Source organism: Diabrotica undecimpunctata, chromosome 7 (assembly GCF_040954645.1).
Source record: "Diabrotica undecimpunctata isolate CICGRU chromosome 7, icDiaUnde3, whole genome shotgun sequence".
In the NCBI taxonomy this organism is placed as follows: Eukaryota; Metazoa; Arthropoda; class Insecta; order Coleoptera; family Chrysomelidae; genus Diabrotica; species Diabrotica undecimpunctata.
This window is the reverse complement of record NC_092809.1, coordinates 128,595,745-128,619,235: the sequence shown is the minus strand read 5'-3', so window position 1 is coordinate 128,619,235 and position 23,491 is coordinate 128,595,745. Positions and strand designations below refer to the sequence as shown.

General features: G+C 34.1%; 1 protein-coding gene across 2 annotated transcripts in view; it reads left to right on the top strand.

Moving 5' to 3' along the window:
- LOC140445805 (protein lin-28 homolog) overlaps positions 1–23,491 on the top strand; it is a 168,257-nt gene that overhangs the window by 42,761 nt on the left and 102,005 nt on the right. The window contains exon 1 of one of the 2 annotated variants that reach the window (XM_072538156.1): positions 21,424–21,683. The exons of the other annotated variant lie outside the window; for it this stretch is intronic. Coding sequence (XP_072394257.1) covers positions 21,656–21,683 — 28 coding nt within the window. The 5' untranslated portion in view covers positions 21,424–21,655. Of the gene's footprint in view, positions 1–21,423; positions 21,684–23,491 lie in introns of those variants that run through there. 2 annotated transcript variants of the gene reach the window in all.

The following is a 23,491-nucleotide window of genomic DNA, read 5'->3' as shown; positions in this document are numbered from 1 at the left end:
TTTCTGGCCTTACAATTAAAAACAGTATTTATTATCGCAAATGGTTTTCTTGCTTTCTAAAATATCTGCCATGAAAATCAATACACTTTTGCATGCGTTTCGACAATTTTCGAAGCACTTTTCCCACTAAGAGTGAGGTAACTTCAAAACATGTGTTTAAACGCTTCAATGCTTCTTCGGGAGTAGAAAATCGTTGACCATACAAATCATCAAGTCGTTAGGTGCCAAATCAGGACTGAACGGTGGATGACCCGTTATTTAATGTTTTGGCTGGTTCAAATGTCCATTGTGTGTGCTGATGTGTGTGAGCTTGCATTGGGGGTGAAGAATGAGTGAAGAATGATTCGTCTGTTCTTATTCTTTTTCTGAATTTCACTGAAAACTTCTGGCAAACAAATGGTTGTATACCATTTAGAATTAACCGTCTAACATTCTTGTAATGGCACTATAGCTACATGAACATTTATACCAAACAAACAAGCGACCATTTGTTTCGATGTGCTTCTCCAACGAACAACTTTTGTCGGATTTGGTTCATCTTGGAACACCCACACGGTCGATTGCTCTTTTGTTTCGGGCTCATATGCGTAGATCCATGTTTCGTCACCTGTGTTATGTAGATGTTCTACACAGCACTTGATGCACCATGATCTCATTTTCTTAATATTTCTTTGCCCCAATTGACACGGGCCTCTTTTTGACCTTTTGTCAGATTATGTGGAATCCAACGTGAACAAATCTTTTTTCCAGCCAAATGATCATCTTATTGATGCTTGTCATACTAATGCTCAAGGGTGCCTCAATCTTACAGTGTGTCATATAATGATTTTGTTCTACCAGTTCACGCACACCATCGATAGTTTCTGGTATAACAACCGATTTTGGGCGACCTTCACGGAATTCGTCCTGGAAGGCCGACCATGACTGAATTTATTGTACCATTTTTTACGGTGCGAAAGGATGGTCCTTGATCTCCATATAACGATTTAAGTTTATCGATGCACTCTTGTCTTGATAATTTACTTCGAAAGTCATGATAAATTATCGGACGAAAATGTTCCCGGTCCAATTCCATTTTTTGGCCGAGATAAATTTTTCAAGCCACTGTAAACAACACAAATATAGCTCATACGTCAAAACATTCTGAAGGCACATGTGCTTAAAAATGTCAAACTTTCCAGTACAAGTGTTAGATGTCAGTTGGTAATACTTAGAGCTGCCTAGGTCAGAAGTATAAATAAAAGCCCTTATTGAATTCGATATTATAAAAATCCAGACGATTTCCAAGAGTAAATCATTGGTACATATTTATTTAAGAACGACGTTGGCTAGGCCAACAACAATATGTAGTTTTGACAGGAGAGTGCTATGTGCTACACAGCTCATATCGCATTGGAAATTCTGCAGAAGCGATTTAAGGGCATGGTCATCTACGTGGAGGAGAGGTGTGACGTGAAAGAAATGTGAACTGGCCACCGAGATATAGCGATTTGACCCTGTTTGACTTTTTCTTGTAGGATTTTTTTAAGTAGCAGGACCACGGGAATAAACCACAAACTACAGCAGTACTAAGAGCCAAATTTAGCTTGAGTTATGCGCCAGAGTCATAACAAATTGGATATTGTGAATGCATGCCACCCAGCGAAGTCGTGGCGAACATTTGAAAGATAACGTATTCTATACATAATGGCATCAAGAGGCCTTCCAACGCTAGAAAAACCGAAAAATATATACACAATGTTCTTTTTTTTTAAAGAAACTTCTAGATGTTTCCACCTATTTCCTTTTTGTGATTAGAGGTTACTCTCCACTTTCAAAGTGTTATTTCAATAAGCTCAAATTATTTTTTGACATTTTCTGGGAAGCTATATACCTTTTTTGAGTGGAAATCTTTTAAGGACTATGCCAAGTGAATAGTATCTGGCGTGTGTTCGATTAAGGGTAAATGGAGTACATCCGAACACATTCGAGTCTTGTCCCAGATGCATCCATAGTACCCTACCTGTGCCTACCAACTAAAACCACCATCGGCGTACACAATCGCGCGAGCATCCTTCCAGATCCCTTTTTTATCTTTCTCTCTCTAGAATTTCCTACTTTAGAGTACATTTCGGCTCTATATTCATTGAACTTATTAAATTCAAATACACTTTATCATTAACTCCACAGTCCACACAGTTACCATACGTTGTTTCTCCGATATAGGCTCTGAACGATCCATGGCCCATTAGAAATTGTGCAAAAAAGTAGTTTGTACTCTTGTCCACGTAGCCCTCCGTTCATTTTCTCATTGGTCTGGACATTTTCTAATTGTTTTCCTACTTTCTTCTTTCTTCTCTTGGCTATTCTTGTCGTATGCTCTTGATCTTTCCTTTGCTTTCAGGTGAATTGGTGGTACTCTCGCTATGACTTGTAGAGCTACAGTCGAGACCGTCCGGTATGCGCAGACGACTCTTACCAATGCTTTGTGTTTTTTCTAATAATAATTTATACTTTTGTTGATTTAGTACTTGATGCTATATTGGTGAAGCATATAAAATTGTCGAGTGAACCACTTCTATGAGGATTCGTCTTTTTTTGCATTAGCTCCTCCTATGTTAGACATAATACTTGCTAGTACCGCAGTTCCTTGATCAGCCTTATTGGCGACATATTTGACATATTCACCAAATATTCCCTTACAATCAAGCATGACGCCCAAATATTTCACCTTTTTTTACTGGAAATATTTTTTCCTTCCCTATGATCCCTGTCTCTTGGACTTTTCATCACTATCTTTATTCCTATTTTTCTCTATTCACTATTTCACTATTCACTATTTTTAAACCAAACTTTAACTCTTTCTTTCTTTTAGAATGTCATTATATAAGATGTTCCACAACAACGGTCAGAAATCCGAGCCCTGTGGTACACCCACTGATGTCTCCATTAGGTTGCCCTTTGCTGTGCTTATTTGTCTTTTTGTGTAGTACATATTAGTCTTCGTTTACTAAATTTTGAAGGTATGGAGATACTTGTAAGTTTCTTAATATATTTATTATTTTTTTCCAGCTTGCACAATTAAAGGCATTCTTGATATCTAGAAAAAAGGTCACCAACCACATTCTTTTACATGTGGCTGCTATTTCCATTACTCTTCCCACTGCGTCTATTGCAGATTTCCCTTTTCCAAATCTATAATGGCGTTCAGATATTCCTCCTTTTTCTGTTACTTCTTTTCAAGTCTATTTTTATTTAGTGTTTCCAGGATCTTGCCTAACGTATTTAGTAGATATATTGGTCTAAAAGCCACTTGTTCGTCGATTTCTCTTTCAGGTTTTAGAATGAGTAACAGGTTGGCCAGTTTCCATTTGTCTTCTTAATAGATCATTCATGGTTTCTTTAATCCATTCAGCTTTTTCTTTTATAATGATTTTGGTGATTTCTTTTAGAATTTTATCTGAACCTGGTGGTTTTTCAGCTTTTAATGTGTGTTCTGCTTCCATAATTTCTTCTGTTGTATGACAAGCGCATAAAATAGAAAAATTTTTACTAGATATGCCAGATATAACTTGTCTTAATTTAGTGTCATTGATATATTCTTAAAATCTGTCCTAATTGTATTTTCGTTATACTGAGATTTATGAATTAATAATATATACATTCAACACAATTATTAACTTCATTTGTACCTGCATAACTATAAAATATAAGTATTTCTACCAATGGTCTTTCTACCAAAAATTAATTGGGTTATTGTTAAATTTAAGTAATTAAAATAATTTTATCCATTTATCCGGCTCACAACCGAAACGGATTTGCTGATAGTTTAATTAAACGAAGTATTATGCTAACGAAAGCACAACATTTCTGATATAATCGTAATTAATTTGTTAAAGTTAAATTTGAATTCTTTTGTTTGATTGATAGTCATATATTTTGTTTTAAATTAAGTTACAATTAATATTGGCTATGAGCACGTGTACTTAGTTGTATAGTAAATTTAACCAACGGTACGTAGCAAAACAAAAAAACGGGTGTGGCAGTCCAGTGGGACTGTCGGTAGAAGTTATACTTTTATACACGCGTTCGCGGTTACAAATTTATATGGGAGTCAATCTGCACAATCATTACATATGTAAGATATAGGTAAGAGAGAGCAGAAAGAGAAACATAATTAGGTATATCGGTATATGGTGCATCGTTTGCTGTATATAAACAACATTTGACCTGTAATAGGAGTATAGTAAATGAAGGATTGAATCAATATTTTGATGCAAATGTATATTTTTATTTTCATATATATACATATATTGCAAAATAGCAGTTGAATGCAAAAAAATCTTCACCTTCACTGTGGTACCTCTCAAGGAAAGTCAATGCACTGCCTAAACGTTGGGTTTTGTGCAAATCCATCAACATTTTTGGAACCCAACGTGAACACAATTTCCGGTAATTCAAGTTCTCGGTAACAATGCGATACAAAACACTACGAGAATACTGAGGAAAGCAGTCGGACAATGATGAAATTGTAAAGCGTCTGTTTTCTCTCACCTTTTCGTCCACTTTCTGCACCAAATTTTCATTAACGACCGAAGGACGCCCACTCCGTTCTTCATCATGCACATTTGTGCGGCCATCTTTAAATGCTCTCACCCATTTCCTTACCATTCCATCACTCATAATGTTTTGTCCGTAAACTTCAACGATCTCACGATGAATATCGATCGGTTTTACGCCTTAGCACTAAGAAATCGTATAACAGCCTGTACTTCACAATCAGCGTGACTCACGATTGTTGGAGGCATCTTAAACACTGGAGTAAACAAGTATACAATGAAGAATCAGACTGTAATGGCGTCAGTGCGTAGACAAGAGATGTAGGTAACCAGCGCTCATGCGCGGAATGCCGACCGTAGCGCTGCGGCGGCGGAATCGCAAAACGGTACTTACTTAAAAAACATGCCTCGTATATATATATATATATATATATATATATATATATATATATATATGTATATATATATATATATATGTATATATATATATATATATATATATATATATATATATATATATATATATATATTGTTATGATCTGCTTTTAACCTGTTGGTGTTGACGAGACTCAACTACTTTAATTAATTAATCAAAAAAAAAATCGGTTGCCTGTAAAGTCGGTTTTACGGGCGAAGATTTTACGTGACAACGTCTTTTTCTCGGTAGAATATTTATTGATATGAATATTATTAAATTGCACAATAGTTGTTTGCAGTTGAAACGCGCTGTTTCTTCTCAATCGACTGAATTACGATTGATTGCAGAGTAATTTAAACTAATAATTTACTTAACACTATCAACATTTGTCAATAGTATGACATAACCTATAAACTCAGTTTCTCAACTTTTGTGTCAATCTAACAATTAATCAATCAATCATAGTTTACGATAATGAAATATTAGTGTACAATTATTTACCTTTATTGTTGTAGTTGTTGTAAATGACGAATCTAAGCACTCCACATTTTCACTACAGACACAGCTGACGATACTTTAACCACACGTTTGAACTTGTATTATGACGCTTTCTCGGTTTTCCAACGCCAAGAACGCTCGAGAAAGACAGAGACACAAGCGCGCACCGATTCAACGCGCCTAATTCTCTAGTGCTGCGCGCGCAGCGGACCGATCATGTTTGAGTGGGAGAGAGACGCAAGGCATTCGCCGGTCCGGCGGGCCTCTCTCTCGTTCGGTGACTCATCGTAACAGACGTGAGCGGGCGTTACACTTTTTCATGAGTGACTCCGAGCCACAACCTGATTTAAGACGTTGTCACGTCAAAAAAATTTTTTACACATACTCTGCAGTAAAATTCATTGTTTATTTTGTTATTAATATAAAAATACAATTCAATACACTGCAACATAATTCAATATAATAATACAATACAAATTCAAATGCAATATTTACAGTAAGTTTTTAAAAATGACAATATACATAACTTACTTACGCATATGTTTAATTTACCATGATAATAATTCTAATAAGAAAATAATAATATTATTAAATATTAAATTTATTTACAAAAGGAACATTTTTATTCTCGAGAGAGAAAATATATCTTCTGTCTCTCTCTCTTACCTATATCTTACATATGTAATGATTTTGCAGATTCACTCCTGTGCAAATTTCCAACGTCGAACGCGCGTATAGAAGTATAACTTTAAAAAATGTTTGTGGAAGATAAAAATAAAAAACCAACAACTCGGATTATGTTGTAAATTTTCATTTTATTTTAAAATTTTGCATTTTGCGTATATTACATATATTTAATAAGATTAACATGGGGTTTTTAAATATTTAAAAAAAAGGAAATTCGTATTGGGATTTGACCTCACATATACCAGCGTATGAACAAAACACGCAAAAAAATTGCCAATTAGACATAAAAGTAATGTATTTCAAAATTGACAGTTCTCGGTCATACATTTTCGAGAGAGAAAAAGAGAGAAAATATATCTTCTATCTCTCTCTTACCTATATCTTACATATGTAATAATTTTTCCGATTCACTGCCGTACAAATTTCCAACGTCGAACGCGCGTATAGAAGTATAACTTCAATAATTACTAATTTTCTAGACAGTTGCGACTGGAATTAGCAAACCGAGCATATAAAATTTTTATAAGTCTCTGTCTTTAAAGGTGCCCAGGATGTTCTTTTGATGTGAAGTAGATCCGGGTTCTAATTCCACCGTCTTGTAGAAATTTAGAATTTAAATAATTAGTAAGATGGAGAGTGAGCGTATGTAGAATCCGAAGCCAATGCTGCCAAAAAAAGTTTTACAATTATTATTGACATATTGAATATTTATTCGTAAGTATTCAAAATGGACCACAATGTGCCTTATATGCTCGAAATATTTTATATTTTATAGGTATTTGCCAAGTGTCATATAATTCGTGTATCTATTCTATTGGTCTATCTTTCTTTTTATTCTTTCTTCACCTCAGATTAAATTTTGTCAGATCGTTTAACCCTGAATGAAATTCCTCTATGTCATTTTTGGTGCAACTAGATGTTGGATCATAAACTTGAATAATATTTATATTTATCGGGTGGGTTTTTTTCTGAACCATGATTATATATATATATATATATATATATATATATATATATATATATATATATATATATATATATATATATTATATAGTAATATTTTGTATTTTAAGAACGACTTCCGAAGTGGAAATCGAAACGTCAAATAAATTTAATTTTAAAGTAAAATTGTGGGTTATTTCCGACAATAAAAGTAACTAACGTTAAAAACATTCGATTGTAGTTCTTTTTTAATTATAATTTCCACACCATATCATCACCAGCGCTGCTAACCGAGTAGTACAAAATATTCTGGCATTGTTCAGTACTGGGCCATCTTACTTCGCTAAGGCCAAGTATGTCGATTTTTAGCCTATTCATTTCTAATGCTATTCTTGTAAGTTGTTCAGTTTTATTTAGCGTTCGTACATTACACGTTGCAATGCGATTTATGATTTTGGTTTTTCGTCTGCGGATACTTAACATACCTGTCCCATTTAAGAGACGCTGGGCTTGCAATGCAATTTATGATTTTGGTTTTCCCTCCGCGGATACTTAACATACCTGTCCCATTTAAGAGACGCTGGGCGCTCAAGGTCGATTTTTTTATACTTTCCATTATCATGAGATATCCATAAAGATTTTTAACGTAGTGGTTTCTCCTTCGAATTTTCGTTTCCATGTTTGGGTTTTATGTCTTATAACCATTCTTTTAAAAATCCTTTGTTGATTGAGATATTGGTTTTTATCATCTACTTCTTAGCCATTTGTGATACGCTCGTTGCCATATTTGTTTCTGTTGTTCGAGTTCATCATCATTATCATCATTCTGGCTTTACAATCCTGCGTGGGTTCTAGCATCCTCAAGAATTTCTCTCCAGTCGACCCTATCCATCATCTTCCCCCGCCAAGCACGTACACATTCCCATATTTTTTATGTCTTCATCGATGTTATCAAGGAACCTTGTTCTGGGTCTTCCTCTTCCTTTCTGGCCAACGGGTCTTTCAAGGAGAGTTTTTCTAGCTGAGTTGTTTGAGTTTGTCACTCCATAATATTATGCTCTTATTTGTTCGTTGGTAGGCTCGTTCTTCTTTTCCAAGGCTTCATATGCAGTTTTTAGCGATTTCAGTGATTTGTGCCATGGTTTACATTTGCACAATTAAGTCTCTGGTTTAGTCTCTTCTGATATAGTTTTCGTGTGCTGTCATCCTAAAGGCTGTTTATATTAAACTCTGTTTCCTTCTCAGTTGTTTATAGTATAGTCGGATGTCTTATATTTTCACTTCGGTAACTATATAGATAATTTGTTATTTTGTTTTTTAGTTTGTGTTCAATAAGTAGGTATAAATACTCCGTTGTCCGCTATCTTATCTATTTGTACGCTACTAAAAATGTGGACAATTTTTCCAGTTAGTGTGATTTTCTTGCCTTTTTTCTTCAGTTTGTAATGACAGATATAGATATTTTTTGTTGTTTTAGTTCTTTAGTAACGTCCATTTTACCTGGCCAGCTCTATTTGCAAAATGCATTGTTCTGTTTCTGAGATTCGTTGTCATAATTTTGTTACAAATAATGGGGTAGAGGCCCAATGTCTAAATCCACTACCCTGTCTATACTGGAGGGCAGAGTAATTTTTTCTCAGGGTGTTTTTCATACATACCTATTGTCTTTTAGGACGTGACACATCGGTCTTCCCTTTAATATTCTTTTGCCTTCAGGATCATTCAATAGAACCTCATTTGCTACATCCACCGTTGATCTTCGTCTGGAACCCTAGACAAGGGACCCTCACAGATTGCTATCCACCGGGCCAGCCTATCTCTGGTCCTGAACAAAGATGTTACTCCTCTATTCCTCCTCTTTTTCTGGGATTTGGACTATATGTATAGGCTGTAGAGCTACTCAGTTCACCCAACAACTAACAAATAATGCAGATTTAACAATGTGGAAGTAAGTCTTCGGATGTCTGGAAATTCCAATGAAATCTAATGAGGGAAGATATAAATACAACAAACCTACAAACCATCAACATCAATGTATTTAAAAGTATTACGCAAAAGAACTACAAGAATCTAGACATGAATATTTACACCAAACATCCAAAAGATATCAAATCCATGGACCAGAAATTCCATCCGGTGGAGCGGACGATATTTTCTTTATGAGAGGTTCTTTTCAAGTCGAAGGTAACAGTCTTATAAAAAAAATACCGTCCGCTCCACCCGTCAATCAAAATCTTACTGTCAGAAATGACTCATCATTTACTCCCAGCACCAGTAATGCTTTGATTAGCGATCAGTGTAGTAGGGTTTGATGGCTTGGGAGACTGAGACCTGAGGAAGATATCAAAGAGGATGTCGAAAGCTCAGCGCAATGATAATCGACGCGGTTCAACCCGGAAGACAGTTGAGTTTAATATTAATTCCTGTAATAGTATTAGTGTTAGCTCTAGGTTTAATTGTACTAACCGCGGAAACCTTTCGGAACGGAACATCAAGCAGTCATCGCCAGGAAGACTGCAGTTCATGACAAATCGATTACTACAATACGAAGGATGGGGTCTAACATGGGGTTAATTTAACAAAAACGAGGAAAACCGAAAACAAGATGAATTGATAAAGTCCAAAAGGCAATGTCAGAGAGAGATCTACGACCAGGAAAGTGGCCTCAGCCTCAGGACAAAAGAGTGTCCTGCCAGTAACAAATTTATCTGACCAAAGCCGTTGGTCGGTACGTGGAGGATTGCTTATAATGGCAATCACTCGGTCCCTATCCGTGCAAGCCATCTTTTTGCAGAATAAGGCCTTTTGACATTTCCTAATCTCTCCAGAGCTTTAGAAGGCTTTTTTATTTACTTACAGCATTACATTTTACCTTTAAAAACCCCATTTATATTTCGTAGAATCTTTCTTAGAAAGAAGACGATTGTTCACTTAATATAGGAATTGTAAAGATGGTTTGGTTATGGTTATGGTAGATCGGGGCAGGTCCCATTTATAAGCCCTTTGGACGGATACATTGTATCTCCCCTATTATACGGAATGCGTCCATAAGGACCTAATCTTCAGTGTTTCTGGGGCCCAGACTGCTCTGGGGTCCCATATCTGCAATAATCAGCAGGGGCTCTAAGTCTAAGCCCTTCCTGTCGTTTTGAACATCTAATCTCTTAATAACCATGGCCTCACAGAAAGCCACAAGTTTCTTTAAGGATAACTTCCTCATTTGGCTCAGTTGCATAAATACCGAACCCAGGATCTGCCACCTCTGACAGGTCAGTGCCGGACACTTCCAGAGGATATGTGAGGAGGTGATAGATCAATATGATATTGATCTTTCACCTCCTCACTTTTACTTCTAGAGGAGTAGTTTTCTTCAGTTACTGGCTATTTATGGGGGTCATTTGTACCGGATTTAAATAACTCCACTATTGCCTTCGCTGATCACATTTGGCTTTGGATACCACAACCAATATCTTTACTGAGCTCCTACACTATCAAAAAGATGCTACAACTCTAGAAGTGTTTTTATATATAGTTATGAATAAATACCAGATTTATCTAGAAGTTGAACAATAACCAACTTTTTTTGTCATTTTAGAAAAAAGTTTTTTTGTATCATTTTTTATTATTTATACCAAAAGCTGCTTAAATTGTACCTGCTGGTTGCTCCAATTCATCACCAAGAAAAGTCTTCAATAAATTCGTTGAAGGTAAACAGGAAACTTACACTACCATAATTAGAATTGTACACGAAACTTATAGTAAAAGATCAATGTTTCGTATTTTCATATAAGCCCTTTCAACATATGTGTTTACTTGTCATATTTTTTATTCCTTTTTCCTTATTTTTATGCGTTTCCTATTTCTATTTGTTTCCTATTTCTATTTGTTTTCTCTTTGAAACTCTTCGAGATATTGTTTTCATAATGATCTCGCCTTGTATATGGAATGCGTTTAACTTGTTCACTCACTTTGATTAGGAAACATTTTTCTGTGTACCTGCCCGTATATAATGCAGTTAGTAACTGTTAACGATAACAAATAAAAACGGCTACACAACCTTTTTATCCCGGAGATTCTTCCGTAGTGCATTGCTAGCGAAGCTGTGCGCCTTTTAATTATTTACATTATGAAAGCCATCAAAATTACCTTAAAAATGTGGCAGATCTTTCTATAGGGTAGGCAGTGACGTCGTATATATTTTATTATAAAAAATCTGCATTACCTAATTTGTAAGATATATTAAATTCACATGTACTGCCAAATATATGATTTTTATATTAATTTTATTTTTATTTACCTTCTTCTTTTTTTTGCTTCTTCTAGTCCCGGGTAAATACAGCGGGCTAATCATTAATTTCCTTTATCGTTGAGTTAACCCTTATAGGTCAATTAAGTTAGTTTTAAACTTGACACAACTGTATAGTCGTGTTTAACAGTTGAAATGTGTATTATGAGATAGTACAAAAAGACTCATCTAGGAATTCATCAATTTTTTAGTGGAACTATTTATAAATAAAAAAACATTTATTAAAAATCCTTTGTAAAAGGTATATATTTTTAAAAACCCAAACGGGCTGTTATATACAAAACGTTTTCGGAATCCATTATTCCATCATCAGTGTCCTATAAAATATATAACCACTTAATTAAAGAGAACGTGAAGTTAAAATTTTGACTAAGGTTAATGTAAAGTGTGGTTAATACTTACTAGGTGTACATGAATGTAGCCACTAAATACATGGGTAAAAACCCGTTAACAAAAATTTAGTTACATTTGTTTTACATTATATTATATAAATTGCTAGGATGCTAAAGTTACCGTTGGATTAGGTAACATGGCGACATATGACTCCACGTTGAAGTTGCAAGTCCTGAGACGGTGTGTCTACGAGGACTTAATGGAAGCAACTGATTGAAATGACAATGTTGACAAGTTAGGACGGAACAAGTAACAGAGTAGTCAATATAACTGTATGTGTCTACTTAAGACAAAAGCCAACGTTAATTAAATTGTTAAAGTAATAGATTTTTTGATATTAAATAATATAACAGTATCAACCATCAATGTTGTTGTTTTTTAAAAATTGATTTTTATGTGTATGAGATGAAATGTGGAGAGAAGATAATGTGGTTATAGTTAGGCAACCAACTATGCATGTGTGTGGTAGTGTAATGAAAAAGAGATTTTTATATTTAGGCCCTTTATGTTTATTCAACATTTGGTACTTGGAAAATAGAAAATAGACACATGTAGAAGGTTGAGTTATAGAAATTTTGTTTGGTATTGGTGGAAAATGAATGAGTATATTTAAAATATGAAAGTGTTCTTACATGAATGAGATAAAACTTTTGTAGTATAATGGTCATGTGAAATTTAACTTATAACTCGATTATAGAAGGCCCTGCATGTCAAAAAACAACATTTGGTACCTGGTAAATGTAAAACTAATTAAGTTGTAAGTACATGAAATTAAATATCTGATAGGGTGTTAACAGACTAAGTGGTATGGAAGTTTTATTTTCTTATCTATTATGTGAAATGAATAGAAAGTGATGGTTGGGGCATGGTTTTTTTAAATAAGTTAATAGAATAGTACTCAACTTATAACTTAAGAAAGGTCCTATCTGTCATAAGCAACACTAGGTACATGGGAACTATAAAAGGATAAGTTACAAGTTGTATGATTTGCAGGTGTATAATTGTCCAAAATGTGAAAATGGAATGGTTGTGGGTTGGCTCTGTTAGAATTAAGTAAAGCAAAAATTATGGGGTCAGCTTTAATGGTAATTAAGTTGTGTGATTTGTTTTTAATTCTTAATGGATATGAAGGTCTTAAGGTGTTCATTAAACTATTATCTAAAATAAACAGAATTTGATGGCTGGAGCATGGTTTTGTAGTATGTTGTAAGTATACTACTCAACTTATAACTTGAGAAAGGCCCTATCTGTCATAAAGCAACACTAGGTACATGAGAAATATAGAGAGATAAGTTATAAGTTGGTGATTTTATAGGTGTATATAAACCTCAATTATGAAAATGAAATGGTTCTAGGGTGGCTCTGATGAAATTGAGTGAAAAATAAGAAATTTATAGTGTTTTTGAAAAAATGTAGGATACGGAAAGAATACAGAAGGCTGAGATCCCCAGAGAGCTGCAACCAAACCCTAGGAGGGTTGTGTGGAAGAGTGAAATGAGGACTGAGAGGTTTGTTTGAAAGAGATGAAGAATAGTATAAGGTTTGGAGGTGCCGACAAGAAGTATGGACAACAAAGGTATAGTGGGTCGGACTAGAAGTTTGGATTAACTAGATTACTTACTTATCTATGACTTTAACAATTTAATTAACGTTGGCTTTTGTCTTAAGTAGACACATACAGTTATATTGACTACTCTGTTACTTGTTCCGTCCTAACTTGTCAACATTGTCATTTTAATCAGTTGCTTCCATTAAGTCCTCGTAGACACACCGTCTCAGGACTTGCAACTTCAACGTGGAGTCATATGTCGCCATGTTACCTAATCCAACGGTAACTTTAGCATCCTAGCAATTTATATAATATAATGTAAAACAAATGTAACTAAATTTTTGTTAACGGGTTTTTACCCATGTATTTAGTGGCTACATTCATGTACACCTAGTAAGTATTAACCACACTTTACATTAACCTTAGTCAAAATTTTAACTTCACGTTCTCTTTAATTAAGTGGTTATATATTTTATAGGACACTGATGATGGAATAATGGATTCCGAAAACGTTTTGTCTATAACAGCCCGTTTGGGTTTTTAAAAATATATACCTTTTACAAAGGATTTTTAATAAATTTTTTTTAATATATGGTATACAGCCAAATACAGGAACGTAGATTCCTTGTGGATATTTATAAATAAACAATCAAAACGTCACTTATCATATAGCCTCAAAAGTCTATTGTTGAATATAGGCCTCTTCCTCGTGTTTCCAACCCCGTTTATCTTGCGCCACTCTCATCTAGTTATTATTTTTTTTTCTTAAATCGTCAGCCCATCGTGTAGGTGGTCGACCGACGCTTCTTTTGTCTTCCCTTGGTCTCTATTCCAATAACCTCTTTGTCCATCGCCCATCCGTTATTCTAGCTATGTGTCCTGCCCATCTCCATTTTAGTCTGGCTATCCTTTCGATGACATCAGTCACCTTTGTTATTCTCCTCACCTCTTCGTTTTTTATTTTGTTTCGCAGAGTTACTCCTAACATGGATAGCTCCATTCTTCTCTATGTGACTCTTAGTTTGGTAGCCGAGGTTTTTGTTAGAGTTAGTGTTTCTGCTTCCTATGTCAACACTGGGATGACGCATTAATCGAATATTTTTCTCTTCAGGCACGTGGACAGCTTACTTTTAAAAGTTTCTCTCAGATTTCCATATGCTGCACACCCAAGATCGATTCTTCTCTTCAGTTCATGGGTCTGATTATCCCTGCCAATCATAATTTCATGTCCTAGGTATTTATATTTATCTACGAGTTCTACTTCTTGCCCACCAATACTGACGTTCTGGTTGGGTACCAAATTTGTCATTATTTTTATTTTCGAGATGTTTATATTTATCAACACTTTGAAGTGTTGACAGACGAGGACGTCGAAACCAAACAAGTGGAAAAATTTAAATATTTAGGTGTACTCATTGATAAGAACGGCTTGGGAGAAACCGAAATTAAACACCGAATTAATCAGGGACGTAAAATTGTAGGATGTCTGAACTCCTTGTAATGCAATATGCCTTGAACTCCGTGCAATATTTCCAAAAGGAACAAAAAAAGAATAGGGCAAACCATGGTTGAATCAGTTCTTTTTTATAGCTCTGAAGTATGGACAATTAATGCAGACCTGAAGAGAAGATTGTTGGCAGTTGAAATGGATTATTTGAGAAGAAGTGCTATAACATCAAGGCTGGAAAGGAAGACCAACGAATCTATAAGAAATAACGTGAATGCTTCAGAAACGGTCATTGACAGAATAGAAAGAAGAGGTTTAAAATTGTTTAGACACCTATTGAGAATGTCTGACGAACGTTGGCCCCAAAACCTTCACAGGTGGAAGCCCCCTGGAAGAAGAAAAAGAGGTAGACCATGACGCGCATAGGATGAAGGAATTAGAAGAGCGATGGAATCGTGAGGTTTGGAGGAGAAGCATGCCTTGGACCGGGAGGTTTGGGAGGAGAACGGGAATACGGCGATAGCCGTCTCCAAAATGTATTGTATTTACAGGTTGGATCCTGTAATATATATATATATATATATATATATATATATATATATATATATATATATGTTTATATTTATATATATAAACCTACATTTTATGTAGCTACAACGAGTTCCTGTATCATCTCTCTTACCATTCCTAAGTCGTCAGTTATTATGACAATATCATCAGCGAAACGTAAGTTATTTAGATATTCTCCATATATTTTTATTCCCTTTGTCAGCCAATCCAAATTCTTAAAAGCATGTTTCAGCACAGTATTAAAAAGTTTAAGCGACAATGAGTCTATTTGTTTAACCCCCCGTTCTATTTTTATGCGATTATTATTAGTATGTAATTTGACAGTGGTTGTTGCCTGTAGGTAAATATTGTATCATAATTTTGTATACCTATAGTCTAGCCTGCAATCTTTAAGCACCTGTAGTATTTTACTTATCTCAACTGTGTCAAAAGCTTTGTGAAAATCGACAAATATTAGCACTAGAGGTTTATTGTATTCCACTACTTTCTCTATTAGGGTTTTTATGCTTTGTAGATGGTCATTTGTTCTTTATTTTTTTCGGAATCCTGCCTGTTCCCATGGTTGATAACTCTCTAATTTTCTTTCCATTCTGTTAACTATTATTTACGTAAACAATTTATATATATGGCTGAGGAGGCTAATCGGCCTGTAATTCTCTAAATTTGCTTTGTCTCCAGTCTGTTAGAATATTGGCGTTGTAAAGGCAGATACTGAAAAGTAGTTTAATTTTTTTAGTAATAGATCTCCTTCAATTTTTAATGCTTTCTAATGAACATATTGTCACTATTCTATCTTCGTCTGGGGTTCGATTATATTTCATTTTCTTTAGGGCCTCTTTGATTTCTGATTTTGTTATATCGGGCATTAAATCTGATCCTGGGTTTAGTACACCAGTTTTTACTGTAATTGGAGGTTGCGTATTGTTATCTTTTTCTCTTGATCTATTTAGCTCTGTGTAGAACTCTTTAACTATTGATAATATTTTAACTCTGTTCTTAGTTTCTTCTCCAGCTCTATTTCTTAGTTTGTTAATTTTTATTTTTCTCTTTTGCATGCTCCTTCTCAAAACTTTCATGTCCTTGTTTTGCTCTATTGCTTATTGAGTTTTTTTCTACTTTATAGTTTCTTGTGTCTTTTCTTATTGTCTTTGTGATCGTGTTATTTACTTTATTTATTGCTATCTTGCTCATACTGTTATCACCTGTCGTCTGTCGCCTTTGGTCAATAAGGGTTTTCGTATGTTTACTTTTTGTTTGTTGGACAATATTTAGTTTGAGCCTGTTGCGTTGTGTTTACTATTTGTTTCTCCAATATATTGATGTCTGTTGTTGTTGTGTCTTTCAATTAATTATCAATATAGTTTTCGAACTCCTGTATATTAGTTAGTTTTGTCCATTTGTTTCTTATTTATCATTTTGAGTCTTTATTTTTCAGACGATATCGTTATTTTGGCTCTTAATAATCTATGATCACCGCTTGTACTAAACTGGTTTAACACATTTACGACTTTAAATAATTCTTTTTTGTTTGTTAAGAAATAGTCGCTTTCGTTTCTTGTATCTTCATCAGGGTTTTCTCATGTTCATTTTCTGTGATTTTTATTTTTAAAAAAGCTGTTCATTTGATAGTGATTGTTTTCCAAAATCAAGGGAATATAATTTCGGGAGAATGTTCCATTTTACGTATCTGAAGGTTATTATAGAAGAGAAAGTTCAGGCAGAATAAAAATTGAATGCCAGATTGGCAAAGGAAAATAAAAAGATAGGACGCGTAATACCACTAATAAAATAATATAGCCTAATACCAGTTAAGGATATTTAAAACAATAATAAGGTCTACTGGAACGTATGGTAGTAAAGTATGAACAGCGAAAAAAGCAAATAGAAAGAAATTGAAAAGATGAGAAAGGAAAATGCTCAGAGCTATTGGAGGCACAAACACGGTGAAAGGTTGGGTCCGACGAAAAAACAGGGAATTAGAGGAACTGTATAACGAACCAAGTATCAGTCGCTTCATAAAGGCACAGAGAATGAGATGGATGGGCCACGTGATGAGAATGGAATGGCAGAGGATGCTAAAGATGATCCTAAAACGGGACCAAATCACGAACAGAAGAAAAGGATGGTCCAGACAAAGATGGTTTGATAAATTACATGAAAATTTCAGAAAAGAGGGAATTATTGGTTGGGAAAAAAGAGTAACAGGGGTGAGTGAAGGAGAATAGTAACTGAATTTAGTAGGCAAGGAGCATGATTGGACAAGAAACCACCTCACTTGATTCAAGTTGTGTAATATATACGTATTATATTAATTGTATTTTAGCCCTAGGCCTTCAAGGCCTGCTGAGCTTTGTAAATAGAATAATATGATTATTACAATCTAATCTTTTTTATCATCTTAATAAATTATAAGAACATGGCAATACTACCAAGCACCAATATGGCTTCATGGAGTTTCATACGAGGTTGTGTTCACGTTGAAGTATTAGGCAAGATGTCGCAGATATGAAGTATTAATACGAGGATTAATTATATTATATACACGAATTTAAAAATCTGTTTAATCAGTATGATAATAAAATCTAAAATTGCCCACAAAAATAACCAGTCATTCAATTTTAACGGTTGTAAAGTTTACATGGTTTGGCAGGGTAGTCATATAAGGCAAGGGAGGTGCTAGGAGAAGTAGCTAAGGGTTAATGTAAGATCTTTACTGATCGAAACTCTGTTTATTCAATTCTGTTAGGGATACCTCTAGGAAAAATCAAAACAATCGAAAATATCTACCAGAACAACAAAATAAAAGTAAAAGTAGAAGGAGAAAAAATAACTGACCCAATTGAAGTTGGCAATGGAATAAGACAGGGGCATTCCCTGAGTCCTCTATTGTTCAACCTAATCATGGATGAAATACTAAAAAAAGTAAGAACTAAAAAAGGATAAAAATTGGGAAAAAAAAACACCTTAAAATAATGCTATGCTGACGACGCCATACTACTCTCTCAAACTAAAGATGATTTACAACGTATGCTGCACCAATTTAATATAGCCGCCAAAAAATTTAACATGTTAATTAAAATACAAAAATGCGAAAAATACAAAATGCATGGTTATAGTAGCAAATCTACTAAGATGTAAGATGTAGTGCTGGAAGGTCAGTTAATAGAACAAGTGATACAGTTTAAATATCTAGGCATCAGACTGTCCAGCTACGGAAAAAAATATCGGGAAAGAAAAGAAAGGCAGAATTTACAAAACAGTCATCATCATCATAAGTGGCTCGACAATCCGTTGTTTATCTTGGCCTGCTCACAAAGAAATCGCCACTCCTGTCGATTCCTGGCAACGTCCCTCCATCTTCTGACCCTTAGGATCTGTAGGTCTTCTTCTACATCATCAATCCATCTCCCTCGTGGTCCTCTTCTATTTATTGTCTCTCTGGATTTGAAAATATTAATCTCTTCGTGTATTCGTGATCTGAAATCTTAGCAAGTCTCTAGACTTTAACGATTTTCACAATATCTGGATCGGTGTACAACTGATATAGTTTAAAGTTGTATCTTTGACGACATAGCCCATTTTCATTTACGTCCCCAAAAATTTTTCCAAGAATTTTTCTCTCAAAAATACCGAGAAGTCTTTCATCATTTTGAGATAAGGTCTACGTTTCAGCCCCATATATCAAAACCGGTCTTATTAAGGTCTTGTATATATTGAGCTTTACTGCACGTTTTATATTTTTATTTTGTAAATGTTTCTGGAGACCGTGAACAGTTCTGTTTGCTATTGATATGCGTCTTTTATATCGTCGCTTGTCGTGTTTGTTGCGTTTACTAGTGATCCAAGATATGTGAATTCTTTGACTTGCTTAAAGCTATGGTTGTTAATTTGAATTCTCTGTTGGATATTTCGGGAGTTTTTAGAAACCAACAAATATTTGTTTTTTTTCCTCGTTTACCACAAGTCGTAATTCACTTGCCGCGTCCGCAAGCCTTGTAAAACATTGCACCATGTCTCTCATACTTCTGCTCACTATAACTATATCGTCAGCGAATGCGAGAATTTGCGTCGATCTATTAAAAATAGTTCCATTCATTCTAATATTTAATTGTCCGATGGCCTTTTCCAAGGCAATATTAAAAAGAAGATACGCCAGCGCGTCCCCCTGTCTCAAACCATTATTAATGTCAAAGAACGTAGAATTTTCTCCTTCAATTCTAACGCATGAGCTTACGTTTTGCATTGTTAGTTGGGTCAACTTAACTAACTTAGGTGGGATCCCAAAGTCTATCATTGCATTATATAATGCAGTTCTTTTCACACTATCATAGGCTACTTTGAAGTCGACGAAGAGATGGTGTGTATCTATGTTATATTCTAGTGACTTTTCTGAATCTGCCTATGGGCTTGAATTTGATGTGTAGTTGACTTTCCAGCAGTAAATCCGCATTGATATTGACCATCAATATCCTCTGTAAAATGTTTAAGTCTTTCAAACAATACATTGCCGAAGATTTTACACGCAGATGCTAACGGAATAATGCCTCTATATTTCTTAGACTCCAGGTGATCACCCTTTTTATGCATCGGACATATTATTACCTTTAGCCACTCTTCTGGTACCAATTCATTCTGCCATACAATTACTATTAGTTTATGGATTGCTGCAAAAAGTTGATCACCACCTTTTTTATACATTTCCGAACAGATTTCATCGATTCCTGGGGCTTTATTGTCTTTGAGTTTTAGGATGGCATTTGACACTTCTTCTCTTGTTGGGTCTTTACTGTGTAGTTGACGTTGTAGATATGTATTGTTGATTGTCTGTGTTGTAACCTCCTTCAATATTGTTTACACTTAGATGTTCGCTGAAATGTTGTGCCATCTGTTAAGAACTGAGTTTTTATCATGCAGAATTTCACCTTTTAGTGTCTTTACAAATGTTTAATCGTGCTTTAAATTCTCGACGGTTATTATTTAAGGATTTGTAGTATTTCCTCGTTTCATTTTTATCGAATAATAATATCTGATTGAGAGTGTTCTGTTCGTATTCCCTCTTCTTACGTCGATGGATACATTTTTTCTCTCTTCTGAGACGTCTATACTCTTCATTTTTCTCCGTGTAAAACCTGCGTCGATGGTTTTTTGATATGCTGAGTTCTTTCTATTTGTAGCCATTTCGCACTCATAATCAAACCAATAATTTCTTTTTCTGACTTGGTTTTGCCCAATATTTCAACCGATTTCTGTAACACAATATCTCGTATATTTACCATAATGGGTTAATGTCATATTCTTCTAAGTTTTCTGTCCTTATTTGATCTTCTATTTGCTGTCTGTGAACATTTGCAGTGTCCGGATCTTTTAGTTTATTAATGTCAATTTTTTTTCTCCATTTCCCGATCTCCTTTTTTAAATTGGTTATTCTTCCTCTAAATCGTGTTACAAAACTAAGACCATTAATGACAGGCGGTAGAAACACGACCTGACACAGACAGGACAACAAGAATGCTAGAAACAGAAGAGATGAAAACCCCCTAAGCTAGAAGTACAGATATACGACAAAGATGTAAGGTGGAGAACATTAAGGACTGGGTAAGAAAAGGGAAGAGTATGGACGGTAAAAGACGGTTCCCCAATAGGAAGAAGATCAGTGCGAAGACCACAAAAAGGATGGAATGACAACAAAAATAATAATACAATTACTTACTCGATATTACACGATCTTGATCCAGCTCAGTATTAAATAATATTTGATATTATTTAATAGATGTTAATTAATCTTTCTCATACATACATGTAAAAATCTTAATAATTTTTCTCTTCATACCACAAGCTATTACAAATTTCTAAATAAATATTTGCATACCTGGAATCAGAACTTGTTATTTTTAAATTAACCAGAATATTTAATATTTCAAAAATAAAAAAAAATAAAATTTGGCGCCTCCGCCTATGTCTCGGCTAAAGAATTTTATGAATGGTAACGCATTCTTTAACCACTATCATAGTAAACTATGAAATACCAAACAACTGAAGAACTTTGCGTATGTTCCACGGCAAATTCGGCTCTATCGACGCACTCTATAAGAAACCATCGGAAAATAGACATTCATTGGCCTCGAATGTTTTTTAAGGTTCCCTGGGTCCTAGAGCCGTAGTACGGATCTAGAAGCCCACGAGAAAGGGTATCTCGATTATTTTTCGATATGGTTTAGTTGGTGTAGTAGCACGTTGTTTGTTTGTTGTTCCGTTGTTATTTTTTGTTTTTACTTTTTGTTGTATTTTTGATTTTTAAGAAAGTTTCATGGAGGCAGAACTGGAAAATGGCAAAAGTAAGAAAATTGTTTAATTACATATTTAATTATAGTTGCACACGTTTTTGATAGCGTGGGAATGCGTCAGTTTGTTGTTGCTCTCAACAAATTGCGCACATCTGATTTTTTATGTAAAGTTTGACGAAAATATTTGTGATAGATAATATGTTTTTAAATAGATGGTTATAAAAACAACTGCGTATTCTTGTTGTTCAAACGGAAGTGCGGGAAATATTACACGATAATATTAAAAACTTATTCATTTACCTATATTTTTTATAAATACATACAAATACAAATATATTATAGATGAACGTATTCTGATCCCAAAAAGGCATGTCCACGTTATATTCCTCACAATTATTTTCTCAATATGTTTTAGCAGTGGAAACATTTTCCTTTTAATTTTTCGTTTTCAGTACCTATTTTGTTTCTTACATTTATTGAGTCTAAAATATCCGGTCTACATTTTATTGTTATGCCTATAAGCATTGTTTATATACTTTAATGTTTCTTGTATTGAATTTTCGTGTAAATTTTAGATCGCTAAATTTTACTTTTCATCTAAAATTTGCCGGTCACTTTAAAAATTAAACCGAGCTAATAATGGCCCAGTTAAGGAATATTTGACTTTAGACGTAAATATTAAGGAAACGAAATAATAGAGAAAATGAATTTAAAGTATATTTGATAGCTTGATGTTTTCTTTATCAAAATAATTAATAAAAAAATGAAAAATGTGTTTTTATTCGTCAAAAAAAAATTGTTTTCACTAAAATGCAAAAAACTTTTTTTCCGGACTTCGGACTATGTTGAGAAATTATTGGTAATTCCGGTCTAATGGTGATTTAATTCCGATATGTATATCAAAAGAATTATCTTTTTGTTTTGTTTTAAACTGTACACACAATTTTTTGTAAATATGTATATTAATGTTTTCACGGTAGCTGTAAAAAATACAGAAGCATAAAAATATTTTTTATATAAAAGGGGCATCGAAAAACTAAATCAAATAAAACGATGTACATATGTAATGCATTTTGAAGATAAAAAAAACAACAGAAAATAGTTTTATAAGTTACTTAGCAACAGTCTTTTTTTTCATTTATTGCATATTAGCAAAGAGCTAGGCCTACAAATTATTTATCTCCGGTACAGAAAAAGACCCCTTTTCTTAATATACTGAGGCGATGCAATTAAACAAACAATGTTTTAATAATAAACTATTCTTTCCATAACTTTGATTTTAATTTACTTTCTACTATTTCTTCTACTACTCCAGGAAAATGTTTCTCCTCGTAAATTACAATGACGTAGTCACCTATAAGATTGTCTCAAAGTGACTAGTCTGTACTGTACAGGGTAAATGAACAACATCGATGCCATACTTCTTTGCAAACTTGTATTAAAATAAACGTCACTATTTACTACTTAGCCTAATCCATCTTTTGTGCTGAGGGTAGCTTAAGTACTAATGCCCATTAACGACCCTGCCTGGCTTCCTTCTGTAAGTGGTTAACAAACATAAATAATATTTGCTACAACATACTGGGTTAAATTTGGGCACACTAGCAGTTTGTTTTTAATTCTACAGTATGTACTAGCGATACAAACCATTTGTTTATATTAATTTATATTTAAATGGGAATAAGCCACAATTAAAGGTTAAAATACGTTTATTGACGTTTCAATTTCCACTTCGGAAATCGTTCTCAAAATACAAACATTAGTAAATTAAACAAATTTTGTTTTTTGTTACTTAGTGAAAAATTCTTCTAATAATTTAATTTTATCTGACTCATCTATATTGACAATTCAGACATACC